General features: G+C 36.9%; 1 protein-coding gene across 2 annotated transcripts in view; it reads right to left on the bottom strand.

The window, feature by feature from the left end:
• The window catches only part of SMC5 (structural maintenance of chromosomes 5), a 104,574-nt gene that overhangs the window by 53,849 nt on the left and 27,343 nt on the right, over positions 1 to 23,382 (bottom strand). For both annotated transcript variants that reach the window (XM_015117868.3, XM_015117869.3), the window contains exons 7-9: positions 19,942 to 20,103; positions 15,936 to 16,007; positions 1,575 to 1,830 (exon numbers count right to left, since the gene is read on the bottom strand). In XM_015117868.3, coding sequence (XP_014973354.2) covers positions 1,575 to 1,830; positions 15,936 to 16,007; positions 19,942 to 20,103 — 490 coding nt within the window. The remainder of the gene's footprint in view (positions 1 to 1,574; positions 1,831 to 15,935; positions 16,008 to 19,941; positions 20,104 to 23,382) is intronic.

Below are 23,382 nucleotides of genomic sequence, written 5' to 3'. Positions count from 1 at the left end.
CTACAAAAACAAACAAACCAACCCACAAGGAAAACACTACATTTCCTATCAAAAGACAAATAGCAATAGACCCTCAAAATTCTGGAAGAAAAATCAATATTTTCATTCTAGAACTGTATATACAACACAACTAAAAAACGGGGGATGATGAAATAAGAATATTTTAAAGGGTGAAAAGACTCTGAAGTTAATTCCCAAATATGTCTTCTTAGAAGGTTACCTGAAAATGTACTCCAACAAAATAAGGCCATGATGTAAGAAAATGAGACATGGAATTCAGGAATAGGTTTATAACACAGAAAAGGCATGAGAGAAATTACAAATGATAAGCATGCAGGCCTCAAGATCAACCAGTTTAAATGCAAGGAGAAGGACAGAAGGCTACAGAACTCAAGAGAATGCCTGATAAGACAGCTTTTTTCCCCCTCCTCCATTTAAGAAAATGCTGAAGCAAATTAAAAAAAAAAAAAAGTTAAAAGCTTTTTAAAAGCTATCAATGAAGGGAAATTTAATTATAACACACTACTTGGTTCAACCATGAGCAAGTTTAATAAACAATACTTAGTATTTCTAAACTTCTAGAATTAACCCATAAATAAAGCACATAAAACACTAATGTTTTCGGCCTTGAAAATATAAAAACCGGAGTATAAATGAGATAATTTGGAACGTGAGAAGGGAGGGAAGTAAGAAGCCAGGATGGGAGGGAGTACGTATAGCTTATGAAGTGTGGATTGAAGCAATACTGACAATTGTTAAATGACCAAAAAAAGATATGTATATTATTTATAATAATAAAAATTATTAATAATCCCATTTGAAGAATTGTAATAGAGATGTTTTATAAGGTAAAATCTACATCTAGAGTAAATACAAAAAGATAGTGTCTAAAGTTGATTAATCAAGCAATAGTGAAATAAGAACATGACATATATGGAAGGACTACTAGAAAAAATCTGCTTAAAGAGTTAAAAGTGCTTACTCTTGATTGGCTTTGGAGGTAAAAAAAAAGGGGCTGTGCCACCCTTCTAATCCTTCTAGTTCTTCTTTTTTTTTTTTTGTTCACCATACACATCTAATACTTTGATAAACATATAAAAATGTTTTTTTTTAAATTGATCTTAGTCATATATATTGAGCAGACAGAATATAAAATCCCTATCCAAATACCATAGATCTATTCACATGGTCTACAAAAAAGAAAACCAAAGATGAAATTGGACAGGTTTCAAGGAACTAAGCTAACAGAAGGTTATGAAGGCTAGAATAAAGAGCTTAAATTTGATATGAGTAATACTGAGTGACTCTGTAAAGAAAATAAAGCTAGGCACTTATAGATAATTAAATCAACTGCCATAATCTGACAGAAGACAGTGGTCAGCTATCATGGGAAATTACAGTATATGATAGATACAGGTAATTAAGGTATGAAGCTGGAAGAACTGAGTTGAGCTTCCTCAAGAAGGCAACTTGAACATTTTATAGAAAATAATTACCAGCGAAAGAAGATAGCCCATCAACAGAGATATATCTACATTTTATAAACATTTCATTCTAACTTTATGAAAACTTACTCTTTTTCTCCTTCTCTAGAGTTTCCCTCTCTCTTCGCTTATCAATTATCTCGCCTTCACATAATGCCTTTTCATCCTGAATCCGTCTCAGATCATTTGTAATGGCATCAATCTGGGGCTGAAGATTCTCGCAGTTTTCCGTGGTCTTTAGTTCATTTTGCAAATCCTCTATCATTTTGCGGGTATTACTTATTCTCCTCTGTCGGTCAAGCTCTTCATTTTGCTTTACTGTTAAAGCCTGCTGAATTTCCTCAATCTAATAAAACAAAAGTACGTTAGTACTTGAGACTGTTTTTCTCTTGGTTTATAAGACTTTTGTAGTAATATAGCTTTTAAAATGCAAACAATATAACATAGGTGTTTTCCTCACTAAAATGTGTCCTGTGAGAATTAGACTAGCACATTACCAGTTCTACCAGACTACCTGTATCTTTGTTTTACACATTCACTAATATATCTCAAATACTTCAAGTGGTGCTCAGTATATAATCAGCACTCATTAAATATTTCCTAAATAAAAAAAATATTTTAAAAGCCCAACGGATTTCTAGGTATTTACAGGAAATACATACTACCTGCCATAAGACCAAAATTAAAACAGTCATGTGGCATATGTGATACAGTTTCCATAAATAATAAAAATGATAATAAAGATTACAAGTCACCCCATTACAGGTTGAATATCCCTAATCCAAAAATCCCAAACCCAAAATTCTCCAAAATCTGAAATTTTTTTAGTGCTGACATGACACCACAAATTACCCAGAACACATTATTTTTTCACTATATTAGTTGTATGTCAGTTTTTACTGTTAAGCATTTATGTGTGAATAAGTATTTAAAAATGATTGTTTATGAGTAGCATATAAATACAGAGTCAGGAATGATGGTGATGCCATCCACCACAGATCATTCACATGGGTGGCTGAAACAGCGATACCTTTATTTCCTGATGGTTCAACATACACAAACTTTGGTTCATACACAAAATTAGTAAAAACATCATTCAAAATTACCTTCAGGCTATGTGTATAAGGTGTATGTGAAATATAAATGAATTTTGTGTTTAGACTTGGGTCGTATTCTCATGATACCACATTATGTATATGCAAACATTCCAAAATCTGAAAAAATCTGAAATCCAAACACTTCTGGTCCCAAGTATTTTGGATAAGAGATACTCAACCTGTAATTTGAAACAGAAATAAACTATTTTCTTCCAATGGAAATATTTTCTACCAATACTTCAGACTAATATTGTGAGATTTTAATCATCAACCTATGTGTTTAGATTCCTTCACTTATATTCAGGGTAAATTATATTTTTAAAACCAGCTATGTAAGTTGCCACTTGATGTCAGTGAAATTTTTATCAAAACCATGGTCTACCTAAGACAGAGTAAAGATTTTCTTTAAGACTCACACATATAAACAAATATACACGTATACACCCAATTTACATTTTACAACTAGAATTTTGCATTAAAATAGATAAATTTAACACATTACGTAATCTGTTTTAGCCGGCTTTATTTCCAAGCCAGATTTACTCCCTTTCCTTCCTCATTATAAAAGTTATAATGCATTCACTACTGAAAATACAGAGACTTACAACAAATAAAAATAACTTAAAATCTTAATGTCCTTACACTTTTTTTTTGAGACAGAGTCTCACTCTATCGCCCAGGCTGGAGTGCAGTGGTGTGATCTCGGTTCACTGCAACCTGGGTTCAAGTGATTCTTGTGCCTCAGCCTCCCGAGTAGGTCGGACCACAGGCATGTGCAGCCACCATGCCCGGCTAATTTTTGTATTTTAATAGAGCTGGGTTTTCTCCATGTTGGCCAGCTGGTGATCTGCCTGCCTCGGTAAACTTTTACATTTTAATGCCTCCTTATATCTGCCTGTAGAATATATATTCTTTTTACTAAATGGCATCACTAAAAATGTATTGAGAGCAATTTTCCATTATCCCTCATGTCCTTGCAAAATAAAATTCTAACATCTTGTGCATGATGTGATACGGATATATCACGTTTTATCCCATCTCCTATTGAAATGCGGGTATTGATTTTTCCTTTCTAAAAATTTAGCTTTGGCAGTAACAAAATGCACATATCCCCAAATCCTCTCTCCTATAACCAAACATACAGAAGCAAAAGAAAATATATCTGAAAAAATTAAGATACATTCATGTTTGTCACTGAACATTAACAATGTTCAATGGGCCTAAAAGCAGGTAACAGGAAATTCAAGGGATTCAGGAAAATAAATGGGTATGTCACAGATGACAATATAGAATTAAGAATCACTAAACACTAAAGACGATACAGAATTAAGAATTACTAACAAATAGAACCTCTGCAATCTCAGCAAAACAGGGACCACCAAACTACTGAAAATCACTGGCCTACCATATAAAGTCGTACCAAGAGAAGGTCTTTGTCTGATAATGACCTGAAAAACTGAAAAGCAGCCCAATGATCCCTTACCTTTCAGTTAAGTTTTCTGAACACTACCTCATTTGTCACCTTCATCCAAGAAACTACCATGACTAATCACATTAGTCCGACTCTGACTAATATCCATGTTTAGCTCAGGTACAGTAAGTCTAAACCTCTTAGATCACCTACTTTCACTAGGATACTGTCTCCATACTGCTCTATATCCGCAATTTCTCTGAATGTTCCCTCTTCTTTTTTTTTTTTTTTTTTGAGACAGAGTGTCGCTCTGTTGCCTAGGCTGGAGTGCAGTGGTGCGATCTCAGCTCACTGCAAGCTCCGCCTCCTGGGTTCACACCATTCTTCTGCCTCAGCCTCCCGAGTAGCTGGGACTACAGGCACCCGCCACCACACCCGGCTAATTTTTTGTATTTTTTTTTAGTAGAGATGGGGTTTCACTGTGTTGGCCAGGATGGTCTTGATCTTCTGACCTCGTGATCTGCCCACCTTGGCCTCCCAAAGTGCTGGGATTACAGGCGTGAGCCACCATGCCCAGCCTGAATGTTCCCTCTTCTTGTTCTAAAGGAAACTTGGCTATTTCTGGAAGACACCTGTTCTCCCCAGAGCCCTCTCCAGTGGTGACCTTTTCCTGCCATAAACCATTATTTCAGGACACAGAGCTGGGGAAGGGGTCCTCATTAATCCCCACTGTACTCCTTCCTCCTTTAATTGATACCCACGTTGGTTCCTCTGAACACCAGGGTGTCAGACTTGGTCACCCATTACCCCTTTGCTATGTTAACTACCTCCCTGAAAATCCTCCCCAACCTTATCCATTCAGGGGCAACTTTGGCACCTGATTCACTGTCTTCCTCTCTCCATGATTATGCCTGTCATCATGTGACTTAAACATATGTATAGAAAATCAATCTAACTCTTTGGACTCTGTGTTCCCTTACTTCTTCAACTTCAATAATCTTTTCCCTAACCTTTCCTCAGCCACCTGTCTACTGAACTAAGGAGGGTTATGTTCTAGATCATAAAGCCCTCCAAATCATACCACTTCTGAAAAATGTATTTCCATAATTCTATTCTTTGGTCACTATTTCCTTTTCTTCCATTTTACTTACTCTGGTATTCCTACTCTATCTTTTGACCCCCACGAGGTTGTGCAATCCATTAACCCCACTACCTTGTTACATTTGTTTTCCTTAATCAGCTGAGGTTCCACAATGCAACACTATAACCACTCCCTTGCAAAGATCCCTTGACCTTTCTTGTCACACTGGCCAGGAAAAAGCCCAGTTCCAATTAAACCTATCTATATACCTTCTAACGATCTATATCTAAGCAACCGAACTAATGAAAGAAACCCTCAAAAACTGGTCTCACTTTAAATCTATGGCCACAAAACTTAAACAGACACTCAAAACTACCAGATAAACTTATTACACTTCTTTAACAAACTTGTGCTCTCTTTCTGAGATGAGTTAATACCTTTTGCTCCTTTAATCCTTTATTGCTGCCTTCCTTCTACTCACTCAGCTAATGACCTTGCCTCATATTCATTCCATTAATAGAAGTTATAATGAGAGTACTCCCTCCTTCTCTTGCTTTTAAATCTATCACTTTACCTACATCCTTACTCATTGTTTTACTTTGTACAACGTAAGGAGACTCCATTTAGCTACCTAAATCTAACCCCTCCAAGGCTACTCCAGAGAAATGTTTGGCTACTGCAGAGAAATGTTTCTCAAATTACACCGTAAGAAGGTGTAATTTTTCATGGAGGACTGTTAAAAACAAAAATTCCAAGCCATCACAAGTCAACTTTTATTAATTACAATTAATTTACAAAAATTCTGGAAAAGTTTGGCAATTCCTTAAAAAACTGAATGCACACCTATGATATTCTACTCCTAGGAAATTATCCAAGAGAAATAAAAGCATATGACCATACAAAAAGTGGTAGAAGAATATCTATGGCAGATCTACTGGTAGTAGCTCCAAACTAGAAATGATCTAAATGTCTAATACCAGGTTACTGAATAAACAAATTGTGTGATCTCAAGAAAAATGAAAAGAAAAATACAATAAACTGAATGAAAATAAAAATATCACATATCAAAATTTGTGGGGCACAGCTAATGCAGTGATAACAGGAAAATGTATAACACTAAGTGTATACATAAAAGCATCAAATCAATAATCTATGCTTCCACCTCAAGAACCTATAAAAAATGAGCCCATCTACATCAGGCAGAAGGGAAATCATAAAGATAAGAACAGATATCAATGAAACAGAAAACAGAGAGAAAAATCAATAAAACCAACAACTGCCTCCTCGAAAAAAATCAATACAATTAGCAAACCTTTTCAAGATTAACTAAAAAAAGAGTTGGGGGGTTGGGGAGGGGGGAATTGCCAGTATCAGGAATGACATAGGGTTATCACTACAGATTCTATACATATCAAAGGATAAGAGAATTTATGCATACATAAATTTGACAACTTAGACAAAAGGACCAATTCACCTAATATGAAATAGATTATCTGACTAGTCTAATAGCTATTAAGGAAGTTGAAAACAAAATTTTGAAACTCCCTCCAAGAAGAAATCTATATGCCCAGAGAATTTCAGTTGAGAATTACACAAAATGTTTAAAGTATATAAACATCAATTCTATACAATCACTTTCAGAAAGTAGAAAAGGAAGGATCACTTCCCAACTCATTTTATGACGCTAGTTATTATCCTAATATCAAAGCAGACAGAGAATACAAACACTACAAAACAGTATCACTCATGAATACAGACGCAAAAATCCTTTAACACAGAATTCAGCAATATGTAAAAAGAATTATACACTTATACACCACAACCAAGTGGGGTTTATTTGAGGGATGCAACATTGATTTGGTAGTCAAAAATCAATCAATATAATCCATCACTTATTAACCACCTAAAAACTTATACTATCATATCAATAGATGCAGAAAAGCATTTGACAAAATTGAATATGCACTCAACATAAAAATTCCCAGAAACACAGGAATATGTGTAAGAATTTCCTGAATCTGACAGAGCATATATATATATATATTTTAAAACCTGCTATTATTACATACTGAATAATGAAAAACTGAATGCTTTCTTCCTACGATCAAGAATAAGGTGAAGATTTCGGTGCTCACCACTCTTATTTGAGTGCTGAAGTTGTAGCCAATGCAATAAGGCAAGAAAACTAAATGCATACAAAACAGAAAGAAAGAAAGTTGTCCCCATTTGTAGTTGACATGACTGCCTATGTAGAAACTGCCAAAATATCTACCAAAGAAGAAAAAAAAGAAACTAAGTCAGAGGTATGAATCTAACAAAACACACAGAGGACTTGTTGCTAAAACCACATAATGCTAATGAAAGAAATCAAAAATCTAAATAAATAGAAACATACCATGTTCATAGATCAGAAGATTCAACATAGTAAAGATTTCAATTCTTCCCAAACGTTAATGAAATTCCTATTAAAATCCCAGCCACATATTTCTGTAGATACAGAAAAGATTTGGATATCATCAGGAATGAAGTAAGGAACTCCAGGAATCTTCTCCTCCATAAAAGTGATGAGAACACTGACAAAAATTGTCAAAATTAACTCTTTCAGGACTCTGGAATTTAACCAAACGCTTGTAACAATCTGGGAAGCCTTTATTCAAGAAAAATGGCTGAATCTCAGTTAAAAACAGCAAGCTCTGTAGAATTTTGAACTTGCTTCATTCCTAAATCCCTTGTTCCATTCATGTGGTATCCCTGAAAAGCAACAGCCCACAATCATAGTGAAAACCTGCAGTCTAGTGTTGTGGGAAGTCAGGCACCCTGAATGGAGGGACCAGCTGAAGCCACGGCAGAAGAACACAAATTGTGAAGATTTCATGGACATTTATTAGCTTCCCAAATTAATACTTTTATAATTTCTTACACCTGTCTTTACTGCAATCTCTGAACATAAATTGTGAAGATTTCATGGACATTTATCACTTCCCCAGTCAACACCCTTGTGATTTCCTGTCTTTAATCTCTTAATCCCATCATCTTCGTAAACTGAGGAGGACGTATGTGGCCTCAGGACCCTGTGATGATTGCATTAACTGCACAAATTGTTTGTAGAGCATGTGTGCGTGAACAATATGAAATCTGGGCACCTTGAAAAAGGAACAGGATAACAGCAATGTTCAGGGAACAAGGGAGATGGCCTTGGACTTTGACTGCCGGTGAGCCGGGCGTAACAGAGCCATATTTCTCTTCTTTCAAAAGCAAATAGGAGAAATATCGCTGAATTCTTTTTCTCAGCAAGGAACATCCCTGAGAAAGAGAATGCGTCCCTGAGGGTAGGCCTATGAATGGCCCCCGTGGGGGCAGTCATCTTTTACAATCGAAGCCGAAGAGATGAAATAAGCCCCAGTCTCCTGTAGCGCTCCCAGGCTTATTAGGATGAGGAAATTCCCGCCTAATAAATTTTGGTCAGACAGGTTGTCTGCTCTCAAACCCTGTCTCCTGATAAAATGTTATCAATGACTACGTGTGCCCAAAACTTCATTAGCAATTTTAATTTCACCCCCTCCTGTGGTCCTGTGATCTCGCCCTGCCTCCATTTGCTTTGTGATACTTTATTACCTTGTGACGCATGTGATCTCTGTGACCCACACCCTATTCGTGCACTCCCTCCCCTTTTGAAAATTGCTAATAAAAACTTGCTGGTTTTATGGCTCAGGGAGTATCAAGGAACCTGCCGACATGTGATGTCTTCCCTGGACACCCAGCTTTAAAATTTCTTTCTTTTGTACTCTTTCCCTTTATTTCTCAGACCAGCCAACGTTTAGGGAAATAGAAAAGAACCCATGTTGAATATCGGGGGTGGGGTTCCCTGATAGTCTAGCAACCACTGGAGAGGTATGAACAGGTCTGGAGCTCCTTTATAAGGCCAAAAAATGCAACTACTTTTGCACCAACCTAATAAATCCTCATTCTTAGAGAAATGTCATTATCTGATCTACCTGGCAGTTTCCTGAGAAAACTTACTTGTATAAGGCTTGTCTGTATTTGACCTGATTCACAGCTCACCATTACAAAACAGCCTTTTCCTTGGATGCATTTGTCAAAAACAATCAGAAGCAACTGTTTAACAACACAGCTGCATGAAGCAGATAACAGTTACAGCAAACAATAAGCTAACCAAAAATCTTAAAAGAAAAGGCTGGGGAATGAGTTTCTCCCCAAACCATATGAGGTTTTGGAAGCTCCTGGGATTCTAGAAGGTCATGTCCATTAGCAGGACTGTGTGCATGCCCAGGGCTATATACATGATCCAGAAACGCCTGAGAAGACCCTAAGTTCTCATCTCTGTTTCACTCTGAGGTTGTGTGCAAATAGGAAGCGAAGGTTGAGACAGAGTTAACCAAAGTTTTCAACAATCTTAGGAGCATTTATTCAAGAAAAATGACTGAATCTCAGTAAAGTGCAAATAGTGCCTGGCTGAATGTTGAACGCATGACCCAACATACACACAGAGATCCTCAACAAAGACTGGGAAACATATGGGTTCCAGGCATTTAAGGGAATACAGATTCAGTCATTAGCTAACCACTAAACTAACCTAGTAGTGACTTCAGTAGCCACAAATGACCAAGAATAAGAACTTTAAAGAACTAGCAAAGTCACTAAACAAACAAACACCAACAACATATTCAAAGAAATAGCAACAACATCAAGCCCTGGGTAGGGGAATGGGACTGATTTCCAGAGTTGCTAGAGTATGTGACTTAAACTGTTCAGTTTCAACAAAAACTTGTAACACATTCAAATAAAGGAGAAAAGTATGGCCCATACTCAGGAAAAAAGCAGCCAATAGAAAAAGTCCCTGGGGAAGTACAGAAATGGACTTATAAGACAAAGGGGCTTTAACCCTTTTTTCGCTTGCCCTGAGAATACTTGCCGGCGGTGCTTACTTTCACATTGAAAATTAGTCACATTTCCTTAGGTCTCAGAGTGTGTTTATGTAAAATTAAATGAATGCTGGCAGTAAGCTGCATGTACTTTTTTTCTAAATAGGAAAAGGATTAAAACAGCTATTTTAAATATGTTCAATGAACTAAAAGAAACCATATCAAAAAAAACTAAAGGAAAGGAAGAGAACAATATCTCACTGAATATGGAGTATCAATAAAAGCACAGAAATTATTAAAAAGAGTCAACTAGAAAAATGTAGATTTGAAAAATGCAGAAACTGAAATGAAAGATTAACAGAGGGTCTTAATAGCAAATCCAAACAGGCAGAAGAAAGAATAAGTGAATTTGAAGACAGGTTGATTGAGATTATCCAGCTTGAGGGACAGGAAGAAAAAAGAATCAAGAAAAATAAACAGAGGGCCGGGTGTGGTGGCTCACGCCTGCAATCCCAGCACTTTGGAAGGCCGAGGTGGGTGGATCACCTGAGGTTAGGATGTTTGAGACCAGCCTGGTCAACATGGTGAAACCCTGTCTCTACTAAAAATACAAAAAATTAGCTGGTTGTGATGGTGGGTGCCTATAATCCCAGCTACTCAGGAGGCTGAGGTAGGATAATCGCTTGAATCTGGGAGGCGGAGGTTGCAGTGAGCCAAGGTCGTGCCATTGCACTCCAGCCTGGGCAACAAGAATTAAAGTCCATCTCAGAAAAAAAAAAAAATTAACAGTCTCTGAGATTTGTGGGATACCATCAAGCATATCAAAATATGTAAGTCTCAAAAAAGAAAAGAGACAGAAAGAATATATGAAGAAATACTGAAAAGTGACTTCTTAACTTTGATGAAAAACATTAATCTGCACATTTAAGAAGCTCAATGAATTCCAAACAGGATAAACTCAAGGAGACTCCCATCTAGAAATATGATTAGCCATTGAAAAACAAACAAAGAGAAAACTTTAAAAGCAAGAAAAAAGTGACTCATCATGTACCAAGATCCTCAATAAGATTAACAACTGACTTATCAGAAACCATGGAGGCCAGAAGGCAGTGGGACAACATATTCAAAGTGCTGGAAAAAAAAAAAAAACCCAAGAATTCTATATCCAGCAAAATTATCCTTCAAAAACAAAAACTTAAGACATCCCTAGATAAACAAAAAAGCAATTTGTCACTAGCAGACCTCCCCTACAAGAAATACTAAAAGGCATTTTTAAGGCTGAAATGAAAGGACCCTAGACAGTACTCTGAATCTACACAAAGAAATCAAGAGAACCAGTAAAGGTAATTAAATAGATAAATGTAAAATATAACATAAATGTAGTTTGTTGTTTATAACTTTTTTTTCCTTCCTATCCAATATAAAAGAACTGTTGTGGTGTAAATATATATATTTAGCCTTTGTTCCTAGGTTCCTGGCACAGAGTTCTTAAAACCCTTGGAATTTTCTGAGTGACAGGAGTGTCTTTTATTATTCATAACAAGACCCTTTCTGCAATATCTGATTTTATGCTAATGAGGACTAAAAAATCATGGTCCAACTATCTACTATTTATAGGAGGCACATTTTAGATGCAAAGACACATATAGGCATAAAGTAAAAGGATGGAACTTTAGGCCGGGCGCGGTGGTTCAAGCCTGTAATCCCAGCACTTTGGGAGGCCGAGACGGGCGGATCACGAGGTCAGGAGTTCGAGACCATCCTGGCTAACACGGTGAAACCCCGTCTCTACTAAAAAATACAAAAAACTAGCCGGGCGAGGTGGCGGGCGCCTGTAGTCCCAACTACTCGGGAGGCTGAGGCAGGAGAATGGCGTAAAAACCCGGGAGGCAGAGCTTGCAGTGAGCTGAGATCCGGCCACTGCACTCCAGCCTAGGCGACACAGCGAGACTCCGTCTCAAAAAAAAAAAAAAAAAAAAGGATGGAACTTTAGTCAAAAGAGAACTCTTTATTTCTCCTTTCCTAGCAAGCCAGAGGAAGTATAATACAAAAGCAACACGATCAAATAAACCAACAAAACATATTATTAAATCTAAACACAGGTTGATTATCCTTTATCCAAAATGCTTGGGACCAGAAGTGGTTTGGATTTCAAATTTTTTAAGACCTTTGAATATCTGCATTATACTTACAGGTTCAGCTTCCCTAATCCAGAAATCCAAAATGCTTTAAAGCACATTTCCTTTCAGTATCATGTCAACACACTCAAAACAGTTTTGGGTTCTGGAGCATTTTTAGAGTTCATATTAGAGATACCCAACATGTAAATACTGGCAATAAAAAAAAAATAACATTTTAAATAACCACAAGTCAAATTTCTGATGATACTGACATGGGAGTACAGAAAGAGAAAACATAAGCTTGCTAATTTTTTTTTTCTTAATTAGATGGGAGAATAAAGATACTGATGAGCTCTTTTGTTAGAAATGTGTCACTTAAAATTTTAAGATAATCACTAGAATAGGACTAAATAGAACTTTCCACCTATAGAATAAAAAATAGAATGAGAAAACCTTGGTTAACAAAAACAGAAAATATAAAGAGAAGAGGAATCAAGTAAAAAGTATAATAAGTAGAAAACAAAACAGTAAATGTGAACTGTTTAAACTTCTTCATCTGTTTAAACTCCTTAATTTCCCATCAAATTGAAAAAAATTTCAACACAAACCCAGTATTATTTACAGCACATAAAGCAAAACATGGTACAGAAATAAAAACAAAATAAGAAAGCTTTAAAATCTAGGAAGCAAAAACTGATATAATTACAAGGAAAAACAGACAAATCTATACTCATAGAAGGAGATACTGACGCCTTAAAAATAACTAAATCAGGCCAGGTGCGGTGGCTCACACTTGTCATTCTAGCACTTTGGGAGGCCAAGGCAGGTGGATCACTTGAGGTCAGGTGTTTGAGACCAGCCTGGCCAATAGGATGAAACTCTGTCTCTATTAAAAATACAAAAATTAGCCAGGCGTGGTGGTGTATGCCTGTAGTCTCAGCTACTTGGGAGGTTCAGGCAGGAGAATCGCTTGAACCTGGGAGGCGGAAGCTGCAGTGAGCCGAGACTGTGCCACTGCACTCCAACCTTGGAGACAGAGCAAGACTCCATCTCATAACAACAACAACAGCAACAACAACAAAAACTAAATCGAGTAGGTTAACAAAAAAGTAGAACATATGAGTATACATAATTATAGTAAGCCTATTCTAATGTATGTATGTATGTGGGTGTACACATATCTCCACACCTGAAGACAGAATGCACATTGTTTTCGAAGAATAGGTACAAAAATCAAATATACAATAAAAGCCAAAAAAAGTCTTAAAAAATTCTTTAAAAAAGTTGTAAGGCCACATTTACTGACCATAAAGCAGTATAAGAACTCGACATTTTTTTAAAAGCCTAAAAAATTCCATATCCATGGAAATTAAAACAGTAAGAACTGCTAGGTAACCTCAAATGAATGAAAATATTCAAATAAAAATTATAATATCTTAAACTGAAACGAAGAGCTTTCTAATCAATACATGTGAGATGTAGCCAAATGATGCCCAGAAAAAAATTTATATCCTACAATGCCTTTATTAAAAATTAGGAAAGATGAAAAATAAAAGAAACATGCTTTTTACAATTCAAGAACGTTAAAAAATACTCAAAGCAGAAAAAATGAATTAAGAAAGAGGAAATTATTAGTCAACAAAAAATAAAGTTGATTTAAAAAAAATTGGTTGAAAAGACTTATCAAAGTGACAAGTCCTGGCAAATATGATAAGGGGAAAAAAATGGATACACAAATATCAGTGACAGGAAGAGAAGGAATATAAACGATTGAAACTGATCCAAGGAGTAGTAAATTATATACCAGGTCTGCACAAGCCTGAAAACAAAACCAATTAAGAATAGAACAAAAAATAAAATTATAGGCCAATCTCACAAAGTTCAAAAAATCCTAAATACAAAATTTCATAGTTGAATACAGCAATATATTAAAACATCAATTAAAATTTATGACAGGAATGCAAGGGAAGTTTAACATGAGGCAATCTACCAACCTTGTATTTGTGTCTGGGGATACAGGATGAGTTTTATGTATTTTTCTGCCTAACTCTAATAAAATAATAGGAATGGAGTAAAAAGGGATCCATCCCATCAGGACAAAAGGAAGGGAAGAGAGATCAGTAAATGGTAAGTTTAATAAATACTTAGAAGATGAAAAACAAATAACTAATTTAGTAGTATATTATATTATAGGAACCATAGTGTAAAGGGTGAGTGAAAAAGAAAGGGATGTGAAGAACTGATTATTCCTTCTAAAAAATAAAAACAAATAAAAACCCCAGAGATTCTTAGGACTAGGAAATGCCAAGTACAAACAACATCACATAGAATGCAATTATCTATATCCTCCTTCTTATCCCAATACCCTTACCCCAACATACACAACCCTAAGCACATAACACTGACAACCAAGCTGTTTCTGTGAACATCTGCGATTAATTCTTTGGAGAAATTAAGTGAGCCACCTGGGACTTAAAATAAAGGGATAGAAAAAGCGGCGAGGCTGAAAACTAGGAGATTAACATAATGCTTCATCTAACAGAAATGCCTGAAGTTACATGTCTACCCCCAAGGCAGGTAATTTCAAAATTTAGTCTCAGAATGGTCCTGAAGAATACAAACACACATATATTTGGGCGCCTGTTAGCAAAAGAGCCCACTTTCTTACCTAATATCCTAACATAATTTTGTCATCAGGCCCACCCACACATAAAAAATTTGTAATCAGCCTTTCAATGCCTTACCCTTAACTATAAAGAGAACCAAAGGCTCCCAGATAAACAAGGAAAGACTCCAGGAAGAAAGCACGAAACCAAATAAGAAAAGAAACAAAAATCTCTCAAGAGAAAACAATATTATAAAGGAAAAAAACCTTTAAAAACTTTTAATTTATATTCTCAGATTGAGAAGCTGCATATATCAAAAACAACAGGATACTACAAATTAAAACAAGATATTTCCTTAGCAATAATTTACCTGCAGTAGGTTAAAGTTTTACGTGTCTTCATTTCTAGAAATTGAAGCTATAAACCAAGATTATATCAAAACAGAATAAAACTCAACAATAAAAATATAATAAAAAGTTCCAGCCAGGGGCAGTGGCTCGTGCCTGTAATCCCAGCACTTTGGGAAGCTGAGGCAGGTGGATAGCTTGAGCTCAGGAGTTCAAGGCCAGCCTGGGCAACACGGCAAAAACTCATCTCTACAAAAATTCAAAAAAGTACTTGGGTGTGGTGGCATGCACCTGTGGTCCCAGCTACTCAGGAGGCTGAGGTGGGGGGATTATTTGAGCCTGGGAGGCAGAGGCTGCAGTGAGCCAAGATCACGCCACTGTACTCCGACCTGGGTAACAGAGACCCTGTCTCAAAAAAACAAAAACAAAAACAAAACAAAACAAAACTAAACTAAAAAAAAGACGAAAAGTTCCACAGTTTAAGTATACTTTGTCTCATTAATTTCAATCATGCATAAAGGTACATATGCATTTTCTACATAAATGTCATCACTGATTTTTCAAAATAAAAGGTCTATTTCTGTGTTTAAAAAAAATAATAAATCCCTTAGATCTTAATTTTTGCTATTAAGGTAACCAAATCCACCATTATCCTATTAAAAAAGTACAGCCACTCAGCTACAAAGATCGTAAGGCACAGCTACTAGCAGCTTTGAGAAATTACTCACAATTGTCCTCTGAGCAACTACTATACTTCCAAATCTTACTTTCCCTCAGATTAAGAAATAGAGAATGCAGAGGATCTTGGCCATTCCCCAACAAGAATCTGTCCCATCATCCGTATTTGAAAACAAAAGTTAGAGCAAATTTTAATGTAATAAAAATTTTAGTAGTATGAAACCTTACATGTTTATCTTTCCTTTCTATAACATCTTGCTTCTGTTTGCATTTTTGAGATGCCTCCTTAATATCTGTTGCCTGTAAAATTAAACCAGAGGAGGAGGGACAGTTAGTTAAAAACTCATGCAAGCAAATTACATGGCCCTGTCCATTCAAATAGAGTTAACCCAGAACAATTTATTTCAAGCAAAATGCATAATTATCAACAAAATACCAACAGTTATTTGCAAGTCTATAAAAGGTTATTCCTAATGATATTAATAAACAGTTGCAGTAATACGCATGCATGTTTTTCTCTTTACATTTATCTTCCTGTCTTATTTCATCTGATCCTAAAAACAACCCTACAGGATAATCAGGACAAATATTACTGACTGGTAGGGATCAAAAGAGGCCAAGTAACCTGTATACATAGCTAAAAAATGGAAACTAATTATAAAAAATCAGGTCTGATTTCAAATATAGAGTTCTATCATACCACATGTTACCTCCTTGATATTTTTCATTAACACATAAAACACATACATGACATATTACAGACACATTATACATCATTAACACATATAATATGTAATTCAAACACAGTAGAGAATAGGGCTATACAGAAAAGAATTAACATTATAGGCTAAGACTACTACTCTTGGAAAGGCTTGTTTGCAAGGTCGGTCCTTTGTTGTTGTCTGGAAACATGGATTTTGGGAGTGTTTCTACCATTTCCTAACTGATAAGAGTGGCTCACTGTGCACGTTTGTACAAACAATGTGGTTGATGTAGAACATCTGCTTCCTTCTTGCATTCTGGAAGTTGAGTACGTGCTGCTAGAATGCCTAGTTGCCCAATGCACATAAAAACCTTGGGTGCCGAGTCTGTAATGCACTTCCCCTGTAGACAGGACTTTAAAAGTGTTGCCACAATTTGATGATGGAAGAATTAAGCACATTCTGTGTGACTTCTCTGGGGGAGGACCCCTGGAAGCTTGTGCCTGGTTTCTTCCAGACTTTGTTCTCAGGGCATTTTCCCTTTACTGACTGTTTTGCATCCTTTTGCTGTAATAAATCTTAGCTGTGAGTTCTCCTAGGAAATCCCATCTCTGGTGGATCTCTTATGCCAAGAGACAATAGTTTCTTCCCATAGAGGAAAACTAATTTTCTGATGCTAGTAACACTGATGTATGTATGCTTAAATCATACACGCTCATCATGTAAGATAAAGATTACTATTACTGTCCTCACCTGACTGAGGAGAATAAAACTCAGAGAGACTAAACGATTTGCTGAAGGTCAGACAGCTGAGTGAGGATTTAAAATACAGGTCTGTGTGACCCAAAAGGCTATGCCCTGTCCATAACACTTTATCACCTGCCTGGAATTACAAAAAAAAAAAAAAAAAAAATTACAAGTGTTGGAAAAAGTTTTCTGCTGGAACAGAGCGAGCAAGAAGAAGAATAGCATGAGTATTGGCCGGGCGCGGTGGCTCAAGCCTGTAATCCCAGCACTTTGGGAGGCCGAGATGGGTGGATCACAAGGTCAGGAGATCGAGACCATCCTGGCTAACATGGTGAAACCCCGTCTCTACTAAAAATACAAAAAACTAGCCGGGCGAGGTGGCGGGCGCCTGTAGTCCCAGCTCCTCGGGAGGCTGAGGCAGGAGAATGGCGTAAACCCGGGAAGCGGAGCTTGCAGTGAGCCGAGATCCAGCCACTGCACTCCAGCCTGGGCGACAGAGCGAGACTCCGTCTCAAAAAAAAAAAAAAAAAAAAAAAAAAGAATAGCATGAGTATTAAACAAAATTAACCATTGTGTTCCTGTTGCAAGGCTATGGGTGCTAATAACTACTTTTACTAGAGACTGACATAAGGTACCACTTCAGAATCCAGGATCACTTCTTTAGGAAAATAATTCTGAAACATCTTAGGCCATGCAGATTTTCACATAAATAAATTAGGCTCATGGATGTTTGACAATGAGCCTAATATAACAATAGCTGGGCTTCTGTTATAAATAGACCAAAGAAAGGGTCAAATATGTTTCCTTAATTAAGAGATTTGAAATTTATTATGTACATATTTTCCACTACAAAGGTAGTTTTGCAGTAACAGAAAATTCAAGAACCAAAAAAAAAAGCAATTACAAATTCACAACTTAACTACAACCAACCATCATTAACATAACAATGACTGCCAACTATTAGTTTCATATCCTTGAGGAAGTTGTGTTATCACTGGTATTCAGTATCTTTAACAATAAAATGAGGGGACTTGTCTAGATAATGTCTACAACTCCTTTTCCCCCTAACATTTAAAATGACCAATAGCAACTCTCTTTCAGAATCAGACCTGATCAAGTCCTAAAACCTTTATCTGATCTTAGTAACTGTTTAATTTTCTGGACTTGAGTGCAATAATTTTAACTCACTTTAACCTGTATTAGAATTAAGATATAGTGGAGCTTTTCTGACATGATAGTAGCAAAGTCAAAACTGTTGATTCATTTCCTCTGTTACAAAGTTTACTTTATATTCCTAGATATGGCCTTTCTCACTCAGTAAGCATTGCTCAACATAGTATCTGGTAAAATCTAGCTCAAGAAGTCATTTTTCTGACTTTCAGTAGCCTAAAAAGAGAAAAGTACAATCACATCTCGAAATCAAAGAGCTCCACATAACTTCTTTTTTACAAACAAAAGATAAAACTTATATTAGTCAAACCTGTATAAATGGCAATCTTAAATTCAGTAACAAAAAACCTGGAGTAGCATATGCACATGAGAAGAAAACACAATCTTCAAAAATAGAGAAGATGCCTAAAAAAAAAATACTGCTAAGTTTGTAACACACTCTCTCCTAAATGACCTTTCAATAGCAGAAATCATGTTTCACACAATTTTTTCCCAATAGCACTGCCAGGCTAAGATTCACCCTTTATGATCACTGACACCCATGTTCAAGCAGTGACCAACATCGAGGTATACAGTCCACAAAGATTGTGAATGGTTTTCTGGTTTCATAGAATTAACCTATATATAGCATAAATTCCACTGTTCTAATTACAAATAATTCTACATACTTGAGCCAACTGACAATTGATATCAGAAATTCTTTATTTTTAAATTTTTATCATATATATTTTTTGAGATAGGGCCTCGCTCTATCACCCACACTGGAGAGCAGTGACAAGATCTCAGCTCACTGCAACCTCTGCCTCATAGGCACAAGTGATCCTCCAGTTTCAGCCTCACGAGTAGCAGGGACTTATAGGCTTGCACCACCATGCCTGGACTAACTTTTTTGTATTTTTCATAGAGACAGGATTTCACCATGTTGGTCAAGCTGGTCTTGAACTCCTGAGTTCAAATGATCTGCCCACCTCAGCCTCCCAAAATGCTGGGATTAGCATAAGCCACTGTGCCCAGCCATATCAGAACTTCTTAAGTAGGGGTCAATATCTTGACTTCAGTGCATCCATGAATCTCCAAAATCTCATGCACAATTTTGGATCTGCCTATATTGTTTTATTTCAGAAGCAGGAATGTAAACAATTCTCAAATAATCTCTAACTTCAAAATCCACCAAAGGTTTCTAGAAGCCATAGTCATAAAAAAATCTATTCTTTTAAAATATAGGGTATTATTCTATACCCATTCCAAAAACATCAGATTTTCTATATTGCCTTCCTTCAAAAGGGTGTATAATTACAAAGCAGATATATAACATATTCACAAAAAAAGCTCAGTGTTTCCAGGAATACCACTATGAATCCTCTTGTAACTAAAAAAAAAAAAAAAAATCGTATTTCACGTTTCTCTCTTTATATCTTGGAAGTCCTATAAAGCAGCAACACTTCAATAGTAATGAGTATGTCCTTGAAAGTCCTATGGTGGCAGAATTCCTGGTTAAAAAACTTAAGAAATGAGAGATACAAGAAACCCTTGAAAATATTTTCAAACACCTGCAAAATATTTTTATATTTGCTAAACTAAAATTCAGATAATCCAAAACTGAACCCAAAAAGTACCTTTTCTTTGATTCGAGCCTCCAAATTGTGACGCTCGTTTTCCATTTCTTCAATTCGACGTGTTATAGGAATCTGCCCTTCTTTAAGTTTTCTGACCTCTTCCTTCACTCGGTCACGAACTAGTTTTACTTCTTCGTATTCCTGACGAACATTTTCATATTCCTTGCAAATAATTCAACAAACAGAAGTTAATGCCCTAGCTTAAACTAACACATATACTAAAAATCAAGATACAGGCAGAAACCAAATCTAAGAAAAGACTGTTTTGATATCAAAACAGGTTTATTAATGTAAAATTTGTCCTCTGGGACAACTTCAGAAATAGTAAATACCAATGTAATGATTTAATAACAGTGTTGATAATCACTAAGCGTTTATGTCTATCACTCGTTCAGATTCTCAGATGTCCACCCTGTTCTCTGAAACATATCCTAATGGCTATGAAAATGCAACTTACCTCTAATCTGTCAATAAAGAAGAGATACAGGGATGTATAAAGAAGTAAAAGAAACTCAAGTATAAAAGATAAAAAAGAAAAAAAAAAGAACAAAATGAAAATGGGTCAAAAGAAAAACAAAAAGCAGCATGTAGGTGAAAGTGATGCCTGTCATGTCATAGGAGTATTTGTTAAAAAAAAAAAAAAACTGGCACACTAAGACAACATTATATAAGAGTGAATGGGATGATGGTAAGAAAAGAAAAAATAAACATACGAGTAAATCAAAAAAGAAGAAAAATGAAAAACGCAAATCAATCTTAGAAAAAATAAGGAAAATCAAAAGACAAAGTGAGAGAAGCAGTAATAATGGACACAGGATACATGAAATTTAGAAAAACCAAAGAAGGAAAATTTAAGAATCATGAGATGATGGAATAGGGTAGGGAGAAGGGGGAAGACAGAACAAGAATGCCACAAATACAGCCATATATTTTTTCAAGCAAGTAACAATTATTTCCATTCTAACCTTGGAACAAACACCACAAAACTTTCTTACCTATTTTTTTCTACCAATTATAAAGTAATGCAATGAGGGAATTGAATCTTTAACCCGAACTGTAGTCTTAATAAAATACACATTACACAGTGATTAGAAATAACAGATTAGCTTCAGAAAAATTATAAAACATATGAGTAGAAGATTACAGTTAAGACACATCAGCCACATCTGTAACTGAGGCTGATATTAGTGGCAAACCCCAAGTAAATTCTCAGTGACCTGACTGAGGACACCCAAAGATTTAATTTTCTGATCATTAACATCTATAAAAAAACAATCAAAGAACTAGCCCTTGAGGACTAAAATCTGGAAGAATTAAGAGCACTGTGTTAATTATTATTTATTAAACAATAAAAATGAGCACACAGCTAATGTAATAAACTAGTAAAAGAAAGCCTGGCGTGGTAGCTCATGCCTGCAATCCCAGTACTTTGGGAGGTGGAGCGAGGCAGATCACCTGAGGTAAGGAGCTCAAGACCAGCCTGGCCAACATGGTGAGACCCTGTCTCTACCAAAAATACAAAAAAAAAAAAACTTAGCCAGGTGTGGTGGCACATACCTATAATCCCAACTACTGGGAGGCTGAGGCAGGATAACTGCTTGAACCTAGGAGGTAGAGGGTGCAGCGAGCCGAGATCGCACCACTGTACCCCAGCATGGGAGAAAGAGCAAGACTCTGTCTCAAAAAAAAGACATGGGTGAGCAGTTTCAAGATGGCCGAATAGGAACCACTCCAGGCTACGGCTCTCAGCGTGAGTGACACAGAAGATAGGTGATTTCGACATTTCCAACTGAGGTACCAGGTTCATCTCACTGGGGCGTGTCAGACAGTGGGTGCCAGACAATGGGTGCAGGTCACTGAGCGAGAGCCGAAGCAGGGCGAGGCATCGCCTCACCCAGGAAGCACAAGGGGTAAGGGAATTCCCTTTCCTAGCCAACGGAAAACGTGACACACAGCACCTGGAAAATCAGGTCACTCCCACCCTAATACTGTGCTTTTCCAAGGGTCTTAGCAAAAGGCACACCAGGAGATTATATCCCGCGCCTGGCTCAAAAGGTCCCACACCCACGGGGCCTCCCTCATGGCTAGCACAGTAGTCTGAGATCTAACTGCAAAGCACCAGCGAGGCTGGGGGAGGGGCGCCCGCCATTGCTGAGGCTTGAGTAGGTAAACAAAGCGGCCAGGAAGTTCAAACTGGGTGGAGCCCACCACAGATCAAGGAGGCCTGCATGCCTCTGTAGACTCCACCTCTGGGGACAGGGCATAGCCAAACAAAAGGTAGCAGAAACCTCTGCAGATACAAATCTCCCTGTCTCACAGCTTAGAAGAGAGTAGTGGTTCTTCCAGCATGGAGTTTGAGATCTGAAAACGGACAGACTGCCTCCTCAAGTGGGTCCCTGACCCCTGAGTAGCCTAACCACAAGGCACCCCCGAGTAGGGGCAGACACCTCACAAGGCCGGGTACCCCTGTAAGACGAAGCTTCCAGAGGAACGATCAGCAGTAACATTTGCTGTTCAGCAATATTCACTCTTCTGCTGCCTCTGCTGCTGATACCCAGGCAAACAGGGTCTGGAGTGGACCTCGAGTAAACTCCAACAGACCTGCAGCTGAGGGTCCTGACTGTTAGAAGGAAAACTAACAAACAGAAAGGACATCCACACCAAAACCCCATGTGTACGTCACCATCATCAAAAACCAAAGGTAGATAAAACCACAAAGATGGGGAAAAAACAGAGCAGAAAGCTGAAAATTCTAAAAATCAGAGCATCTCTCCCCCTTCAAAGGAACGCAGCTCCTCACCAGAGATGGAACAAAGCTGGATGGAGAATGACTTTGACGAGTTGAGAGAAGAAGGCTTCAGAAGATCAAAGTTCTCTGAGGTAAAGGAAGAAGTTCGAACCCATCGCAAAGAAGCTAAAAACCTTGAAAAAAGATTAGACGAATGGCTAACTAGAATAACCAATGTAGAGAAGTCCTTAAAAGACCCGATAGAGCTGAAAACCATGGCACGAAAACTACATGACAAATGCACAAGCTTCAGTAACCGATTCAATCAAGTGGAAGAAAGGGTATCAGGGACTGAAGATCAAATTAATGAAATAAAGTGAGAAGAGAAGTTTAGAGAAAAAAGAGTAAAAAGAAACGAACAAAGTCTCTAAGAAATATGGGACTATGTGAAAAGACCAAATCTACATCTGATTGGTGTACCTGAAAGTGACGGACAGAATGGAAACAAGTTGGAAAATACTCTGCAGGATATTATCCAGGAGGACTTACCCAACCTAGCAAGGAAGGTCAACATTCAAATTCAGGAAATACAGAGAATGCCGCAAAGATACTCCTGGAGAAAAGCAACTTCAAAACACATAATTATCAGATTTGAAATGAAGTTGAAATGAAGGAAAAAATGTTAAGGTCAGTCAGAGAGAAAGGTCAGGTTA

Source organism: Macaca mulatta, chromosome 15 (assembly GCF_049350105.2).
Source record: "Macaca mulatta isolate MMU2019108-1 chromosome 15, T2T-MMU8v2.0, whole genome shotgun sequence".
NCBI classification, from domain to species: domain Eukaryota; kingdom Metazoa; phylum Chordata; class Mammalia; order Primates; family Cercopithecidae; genus Macaca; species Macaca mulatta.
The sequence above is the reverse complement of the archived record's forward strand: the minus strand, read 5'-3'. Positions and strand labels throughout refer to the sequence as shown.